Here is a 9,318-nt window from a genome sequence, read left to right as displayed (position 1 = left end):
TACAAACCTCAAAAAGCTGTCACAGTTCCAGATGGTGAACAAGGAGCTCTTGCTGCCCAATGCCAGCTGTGACAGACCTCTGAAGTCAAAGGTAAGAATTTCTCCCTGTATTATCAGCAAACTAAATCAAGAAGGTATCTTGTCCAAAGCAACACTTCCATCAACTTCTTACCTTGTATACATTTATTTGGGTGGTTCTGGATTGCAACTGGCTGCTCATACTAACAGAGAAAACACCTTTTATCATCTCTGTTACCTATTGGATACACACAAGTAAAATGGGATAAAATACCTTGTACTCTGCACAATGTTGTCTTTCTACATTACAGCAGTTGTGTAGTACACTATCAGACCTGTTGCCATGTAGAAAATGGGAAACAGGTTAGCATTAAGAAGTGGTTTGTCCAAAATATTTTAATAAATCAGCAAGAGATAAGTAGAAACATCATCCTGACCCCTTAAATACACATCCAAACAAGGCAGCATTTTTCCCCTCTATCAGCTAGCTACCTGATCACCTGCTTAAAAACTGATGCTTTTTGTTTTCAGTTTAAAAATCTGAGGTTCTAGCAGCTCTAGATCTCTCAAATTTAGCACAATAGGGATTCTTAAGTATTCTGAGCAAGGAATGGCAATACAGCTGGTATTATTTCTGGCAGTTTTTTTATTACTCATGTTTCTTTAAACAGCTTGTGGAAGAAAATGACTTCTGTTTCAGACTTGATGGCTTTTCACCTGAAAAATTAAAAGTGCTTTCCCATCTTTTCTGGGATAACAGACAGAGGCCAAAATTTACTGCAAAGCTTCTCACAAAATCCTGCAACATGAGATTTTTGTACTTAACTATCTTTACACATAGATAGAAAATACTTTTGCTCCCTTCCTTCCCAACTTTCCTTCACAAGTTCCTGCACATGATGCAGTCTTCCCCCCCTGCATGAATACAGTTACAGTCCTGTGATGAGCAGAGACAGCATTTTTCTTCATTTGAGCCTCAGAGCTCCCTGGAAACACAAGGTTTCTAGCTGCTGTGGTAGTACAGGAGTTTGACTGGTAGTACCCATAGCAGGGGTATCATTAGGGCAGAAAGATATGAAGACTCTGGTTGTTGCACTCAGGCTTTGGTGCTACAGGCTTGGGAAGTCTGTCCCTCACCAGCTGGTAGTTCTACCCTCACCCAGTACCTCAGAGATTTGTTTTGCCTCCCCCTTCTCTCCTGCCTTCAGACTTAAACACCTACACCTTGCTGCCAACAAGGAAGACAACACAAGTTACTGTGCAGAGTTCAAGAGTTCAGTAACACTCATACAGGTAACTAAAGCTCCACTCAGCCAACCAAAAGGTAAATATCAAAGTCACATCAAGAAATATTTTCATTTTGGGAAAACTACTGCCTGTACAAACTCTTTACTATCTGCTTTTAATTTGTTGTTATCATGTGTCTTATAATTGCACACATATCCTCTTCCCTTCTGTAACAAAAAATGGATGTATCTGAAAGCAGACTTTTCACCTTCACTCTAATTAACAATGGAATTAAATTCCAGAGTATTTACTGACTTGATACAGAATTCCATAAAGAGGAGACACATGACTTTAGCTGCCAATTTTAGCAGATAAGTTGCTTTTGCAATTCTACCATTTTAGAAATGAAACCTGTGTGCTCTGTTATGTAAAAATACCATTTATCAGTATTGCAAAAACATGAGGTTCCCCTCCCCACACACAAATCTCATGGAAGATTCAGCCTAAAGCATGACTAAAACATTCCAATACTGAAGTTGTAATTTTTGCTAAATATTAAAATTCTGAAACAGGCAATGTAAATTTAAAGTAGCTAAATGAAGCTGCTTAGCAGTTAGGGGGGAAACAGCAGGCAACGTAGTTCTGGCAGCGGGATGCAACTTCTGGGAAGAGGTGACATACAGCAGGTGCATCAGGTGGCAAAGGCTGGCGAGGAAGTCCAGGTGAGCCAAAGAAAGCAGCAAGTCCAATGCTAAGGTCTAACACAACAGCTTTGAAGTATTAAGCAAAAGGGTTACACATCAAGTCTCCTGGCTTAAAACCCACTGCGCTGGAGTACCTTTCTAGAGAACACCACTACCAGTCAACCTCCTATGTCAGTTCCTTCATTAAGCACCTGTATTGCCATTTTCCTCCCCTCAGTCTTTCACAGTGACACAACAGACAACATTAAACCCCCCATACATTCTTCAATAGTTTCTGCTTAAGTTGCTTCAGGTAATTTGCACTGGAAAAGGAACTGTTAAGCAGCCAATTCATCTGCTAGATGTCTGATAATCTCTTCAGTCTTTTGGGAGCAGGGGTAGTCTGTGAAGGAAACAAACTTTTACAGGACAGAACTTCATAGTCCAGGAAGTTAGAGAAATTGAAAAGAGGATATCCAATTATTCAAGATGATTAGCAACCATCATTGGTTTCATGATGAGTTAAATGAACTGCACACAGTTTGGAGGGGAGAGGGTTGAAAGCAGCACTATCAGAGGCAAAGTGCGCCCAAGATGGGAGCGAGCCTGCAGAAGGTTTCACATCGCCTCAAGAAAGCAAGAGCCTGATAAAACGAATGAAAATATTCCATTGGCCTAATCCCATTGATATCTCATTAAAAGAAAATAGGCAAATAGATTTGGCTCCGTTTAGATGAGTATACTAAAACCTAGCACTACTCTAACAAAAGGACCAAAGACACACGTAAATAGTTGCAGGAACTCAATCCTCTGACCCAGCCTTGTTGTGGTGACAGACATACTTAGAAGAATCACATACACTGGGTCAAACTAAAACTCTCTTACACTCTGTTTTGACAGCAGCCTGTGGAGGATACTTAAATGTCTTCACAGACAAATCTTAAGTATCTAAATATTTGGGCTCTGCAGCCCTTATGCAGACAAAAATCCTTGGACAAGAGTAGCCTGAGTTTTCTTTGAAGCTGCCGCAACTCCTAATGAAGCGAGTGACAGCTGGGATTAGCGTGCACTTCAGCTAACCTCAAGATTCAGGCAACTTCTTTTCCCCGGAAAATTAACCCGCTGCCATCAGACTACAATTGGAACACTTTGTACTGTTGCATTACATTTACATGTTGCTTTACAGCTCACACCACCCTTTTGAAAAAACAGACAAAACAGTTCACACTTATGTACTTAAACTTTATTTCTTCATAATTACAGGCTATTGTTAGAATTTTTAAACAAAAGGGAAGTCTATAAATAGAGGCTAATCCCACCTGAACAAATTTTTTTCTTTAAAAAAACAGTTAAAACTTCATAAAGTAATGCCATTTAGCTCACAGCAGTGGTTTGTTGGTAGTCTGAGTAAAAGTACTATAGTCAGAGTCAGTAACATGAAATGTAACATCAAATGACTCAAAACTTGAAGTTCTGTAAAGGAAAGCAGGAATATACATATAATATATACATATAATATTGTGTTGGTCCACTGAGTATACATTTTTAACAAAAGATAAGAAACTATGTAATCCAGTTAAGCATATGATTTGCAAGATTAGTGTACACTCATTACAAAGATGTATAGATAAGTTATACCTATTTAATACTTGCAAAATTTTAAGTTACTTTTTTTTGAGCAGGTGTTTAAATGCTCATTTCCCAGTGCAAAAGAAAAACCATCCCAGTCAGGGTACTTACTTTTCCTGAAAAGTTGAAAGCTACCCTCAAACTTGTGCAACAGCAGCACTGTTGGTAAATGGGAAGAACTTAAATATACTGAAGCATTGCTGAGTTTTCCTCCTTTCCCCCCAGTGCTGAGTGTTGAAACACTTCAATTTCTCAACAGAAATACCACAGGTTAAAAGTGCAAGAAAAAAAATTTTTAAAATCTCTTGATGTTTATGCTGCTGCCATCCATTTTTCTTAGATAGGGCGAAAATTACTGGTTTTGGAATTATTTTAATCAAACTGACTCTCCAGAATAGAGCTCTTTCAAAATGAACAATAAGTTATTTTCATTAAGTTATTTTCGTTAACATTCTATCAATCCTACTCTGACTCAGTGACCATAAAGAAATCATTTAGTTTAAGGTGCAACTATCAGTTGGCATTCAATAAATTACATATAAAGAAAACAACTGTGGTTAAAAAAACCTAATCAGACTACCTGTTTTTTCTTTCTATTCTCAAGCCTATTTCAAATTGAACTAATTCACCTGCTAGTTCAGCTGCATATTACACCCAGGCAAAAGTGGCTCAAATAGCAGTGGGGTCTCATAATTTGACAGTCATCTTGGCCAACAGCAAATGCACACGCCTCTTCAATTTAATTGCTTTATGAAACAAAACAACAGGTCTATCTTAAAACCTATGACCATGCAAAAAAAGCATTAAAGGTTTCAGAAAGACACGCTCTTTCTGGCTTAGAATCTATGAAGATTGTTATTTCAAATCCAAACGTGGATTCAATGAAGAGAAAAATCTATATGCATACATACAAAATAAAGCACTCCACAACTCTGGCATTACTAAAAATCTCTTTAGAAAGATAAAAGGTTTCAAATGACTAACTGCTTGATGGGAGACAGTCAGCCATGGCAGAGTAATTGCTGTGTTCACTTTATGCTCAATTACCAACCGCTGATAGATTACAGTCAATCTACAATCTCACTATCTGCATCTTAAACTGATCTGCTTACAGCTGGGAAAAAGTACTTTCTTGTCCTGAAAACTTGAGAGAAACTGAATGCTAAATTTAACAGTTACTCAAACAATAACCAAATGGATTGAATTTAGCAGAAACATTCACACCACTTTCAGAAATTTAAAACCTTTCATAGTTTCTTGTATATATGTATTTTCTGATTAACATTTAAATAGGTTAGGTATTCAGGAAAAGGGACAAAACAGTTGACATAAGACAAAATCTTATTCTAAACTTCATGCTTCTGATATTTCAGATTTACTGAGTGCAATAGCCAGTTCCAAGTCTTCTTGCTCTTGCTGTTTTAGTCTTGCCACTCTTTCTTTCTCTTCTCTCTCACTTTCTCTCTTAGCCCATTCAATCATGTCTTCCTCAGTAGAATACTGCATTTTTAAAAGACAAAATAAACCAGATTAATAATACAATGGTAGCTAATATTGTCCTTGGTTTAAAGAAAAAGCTAGTTTTTTAAAAACTGTGTATATTTAAGTCTTCAAATATTACTTGTTCTTAATTTTAATGCACTATTAAGATTATCATAGTCTAAGGTTTTAACTATTAATAACTGCACTGAAGCCATCCAACTGATGTATTTTTATGAAATGTGCCATGTTTCAAAATTCAGTATTACGCTCCAAAAAAGTTACTGAGCAGAAAACTAATTTAAACTATTTCAGATAAAGAACAGTCTATACAAGAAACATTTTGAACAAAACAGAAGAACATTTTACAAAACACCCCACTATCCACACTGTTGGGACATCTGGATTTACCCTATTGTCATTAGGGATGGTATTTCCAAGTGATAATGACTGCAAAAATTAGCTGTAGAATGACTAGTTTAAGTTATGCAGATGAAAAAAACCTTCTGCAAAAGGCAGCAAAATAAGAAGATGAGCATACAGTTAGAAGCCTGGTAGTAATACAGAGAAAGGTCAGTGTGATACAGGAAGGAGGAAAGAAGAGATTCTTGCCACGTGTATCAATGTGAACAGCATGTGAACTCAGTAGTTTTGGTGGTACAATCATTACAAATCAGAGACAGTTATGGAGATTATCTTAAATAGAATACAAAAGGTTATGCTGAAGTTTCTTTCTAGTCAGCATGCAGAAAAGCTGAGAGGTAGGTAGGTGAAGCCTGTGTCTTCATGAGTGTCCCAGTGTTAAGTCTGAAAGGGAGGGTTATCATAGTATACACTCCAGCTAGTTTCTGCTTCAAGCTTTGGGAAATAAATCTAGAAAAACTTGATTTTTCCCCATAGTTCATTTAGTATTTTCAGTAACTGCAGCTAGACATAAATACTTTGTCCTTCATAAAGATAACGAACATTTTGCTTTCTGGTCCACACTTCATGTTTTCTCCTCTAAACTCATCTCTCTACAGTAACAGCATTTCAGAAATTGTCATGCTACAAGACACATCAACCAGTGCAAGTCAATTTTGAGAGCCTGTCAATCCTCAGTTTACTTCAATCAAGCACATTATTAGGCCTGATAATAAAAAAAGCAGTGTGATCGAGATACCTGTTAAATGCAATTCGCATTTACAGTATCAAGCTTGAAAATGAGATGATCCTATTAGCAAAAGCTCAAAAGAAAAAAAAAATATATATAGGCATGCACAAACCTTTAGATTTGCTTCTACTGCTTGGACACCACGACTTCTATGAAATGGATTCTGGTTATTAAGAGACACTTACTACTTTTTACTTCATTGTACGTAAGTCTGGAATTTACTACCTGTTCAAAACTCACCAAATTATATTTCATTAACATAGACCGTTGTGAGGCTGTTTGTCAGTGTTTCAGTACACTGAAGTTATGACCAAACAGTTCAGTGACAGCTAAATTCAAGTCACACCTTTTAATTGGATAGTTACCAGTGTGCTTGTTATACATAGATACTTAAAATCTGCCGCATGCTCTGATAAAATGGATAATCCCTATAACATTGATATCTCCTATTTTCTAAAAGCTAGGAGGCCTCCATTAAAGAACCCACCTCATAAAAGCAAAGCTATTTCAACATTAACTACAACAATCTGCAGTATTTTGGTTTAGGACAGCCTCAGCTGTAAGCTAAATGTATACTGTTCTAACTGGAAACGATATCCCTTTTGTACATGGGATACGTTTTAATTTTAGTTAGACTGAAGACTTCAGTGTGAACAATTCAAAGCTGTCATTATACTGAAACAAATGTAAAAAGTGTTTACTCACAGTACTGAAGTTTGCAAAATTGTTGGGGTCAGCCTCTTTACTGACGCTGGTGGGAGCAAATGGATCACAGAATAGATCTGCTTCTTGTTCTTTGGGAATGTCTGGGGTGGGGAAAGGCTGAAATGGATCTCTCGGTTTAAAGGAATCTGAAGAGTCTATTTGATTGATAGGTCTTTTCCCTTAGATTAAAATGAATTTAAAATGAATTTAAGATAGCAGGTAATAACATGCCAAAAAGAGTTTTTTTTAAAAAAAACAAAACCAAAATTCAAAAGCTACTTGGAATGCAACCACTTCTAGTGAACTCATGGAGGTACAATGACTTCAGAGGAAGGGTTGCCAATTTAAAAAATGGTCCATAGTTTCTTAAAGGGTTATCAGGTAAAAAGGAACATATGTATGTAAAGGTTCAAGAACATGGTTATGTACTAATTAACTGTTTTGGGAAGAGAATTTCAAACAGTTTTGAGCTCCTGTTCTATCAGCACAGTATTTTTTTCTTCTGCTTATCAACTTTCTATCATCATTCCAGCAAGGCTCTTTTATTGTTGTCTGGATCAAGTTAATTTCATTCAGAGACTAGAAATACATTTGTAAGTGCTCTCACTATGCTAACACCTGGAATTCTTGTCGGTTTTAAACTAACAGAGCAAAGGAGTATGATAACAAGCAACCACGGGCTTAACTATTTTGTTAATCCTTGCCTAAGTAGCTGCAGATAGAACAGAATCAGGCACAAGCCCTCACTTGTCTTCTTTTTTCAGTTTAACCCCAGTCAGCTTTCAACACCTTTGAGGACATTAACCCAAACACTTCCAAGAATAGTTGAGCTGAACTTCGTCACCATTCTCTCCATATGTTACCGCTTACAGAAAAGGTTTCACTGCAGTTTCTTGAATTCAACTACCGGGTTCTGCAAGTGGTTTGACACTCACAGTGGTCGGTATTTTAAAGATTGCTTCTGTTGCCATTTTAAACTGCAGAACTGAACCAAAGTGCTTAGTGTTTTGCATATCACTGTGGCAAGTTGGTTTAAAAATTCTTTCAAAAACCAAAAGAGATTCTAATTTGGCAGTTATTCAGAGAACACTCCCTCAGGAACATATGATTTATTTAGATACTTTGCAGATGACTTTGCCATGATAGCTCTCACTCACTGACAATACTCTCTTACTGACAAACAATGTATATCTATTTCTTGAATAATGTGGGAGAAGCAACTTCAAGTGACATCTAGGGAATTTATTCCTACACAGAGGATAAGAATATGAAGTATACAATCTCCAAATCTGCCAAAAAAAAAATCATGAAATGGGGGTGCTTCCCAATATCTAGAAAGGCAGTAGATTTCACAGGCAAACAGTCTGCACACATTTCAGTAGTGTGATGAATTGAGAGATTTTTGGGATGTTTCTTTGAAAAAATAATTTGGTTTTAATCAGACCAAGGAAGTAATTAAAACCAAATACACTGAAATACCTACACTTTTTATTTCCATTAGGAAAATGATTTATTGGGAATGGTTATCAAGATAACCACAATATCATTTTTAATATGTGCAAAATCAAACCTGCCTTGTTCCCAGGTACCTATTGATAAGGATGCTGCTGGCCCACCACTAGAAGCTCACGTTCTAAAATTGGATCTGTGCACATGTCATAGCCACTCCCACACAATGAAATCAGAATTCCTGTTTTTGATCTAAATAAAGGATCACCATAAGAGGAAACACCAAACGTTCAAATTATCATCACTTGTCATATCAGCTGTTTTAAACTTATTTACAATGAATCTAAATAGCTGAGTTTAAGCTTTGGCATTACCACCTCTACATTTACTGTGTTCCCCTTCTTTTGAGGAAAAAGACGAATACATTTTTACATTTCATGCTACACTTTTACAAAACACCTTAAGAATCATCTGTACAGTTTAATAGTGAAAAAATGATGCAGTAGTTTTTAAAGAAAATGAAACAGAGGACAGAAACTTAAAAAGGAGTACTACTAGTGTATTTTCCAATCTATGCAAACATTTGAGAGCAAGGCATCTGTTGAAACATGGGCTTTTTACAACCACAAGAAGGTGGTGTTGCCTTTGATAATCACAGGGTGATTTGTGTCATGGAGCAGCCCAGAGGACTCAGCTACCAGGTGAGCAGAAAGCAGCGTAAGAAGCTTGGGTTTATTACCATTACCTTGGCTGGGTTTATACTACAGAGCTCTGGCAAGGCCACCTGGAAAAAGTTCATCTGAAAACCTGAGACAATCACTTAACCCTATTTAATTCATCTTGCATTAAACCCAGAGGTTTCACATGGATAAAACACATTGAATTCTCACTTTAAGCATAATTCAGTGCAAGATTCACAGTGTGTCCCATTAGTAACCATTTAATTTGCAGCCATGCTATGTTCTTCCAGATACT

At 36.8% G+C, this 9,318-nt stretch overlaps 1 protein-coding gene across 1 annotated transcript in view; it reads right to left on the bottom strand.

Annotated features, from left to right (window-relative positions):
- Positions 1–4,782: 4,782 nt before the first annotated feature.
- EPS15 (epidermal growth factor receptor pathway substrate 15) overlaps positions 4,783–9,318 on the bottom strand; it is a 45,769-nt gene continuing 41,233 nt past the window's right edge. The window contains exons 24-25 of the mRNA XM_084266196.1: positions 6,895–7,073; positions 4,783–5,057 (exon numbers count right to left, since the gene is read on the bottom strand). Of these exons, the coding sequence (XP_084122322.1) occupies positions 4,911–5,057; positions 6,895–7,073 (326 nt within the window). The 3' untranslated portion in view covers positions 4,783–4,910. The remainder of the gene's footprint in view (positions 5,058–6,894; positions 7,074–9,318) is intronic.

The sequence above is a fragment of the Gallinula chloropus genome, assembly GCF_964237585.1.
Source record: "Gallinula chloropus genome assembly, chromosome: 6".
NCBI classification, from domain to species: Eukaryota; Metazoa; Chordata; class Aves; order Gruiformes; family Rallidae; genus Gallinula; species Gallinula chloropus.
This window is presented reverse-complemented; position numbering and strand designations above follow the sequence as displayed.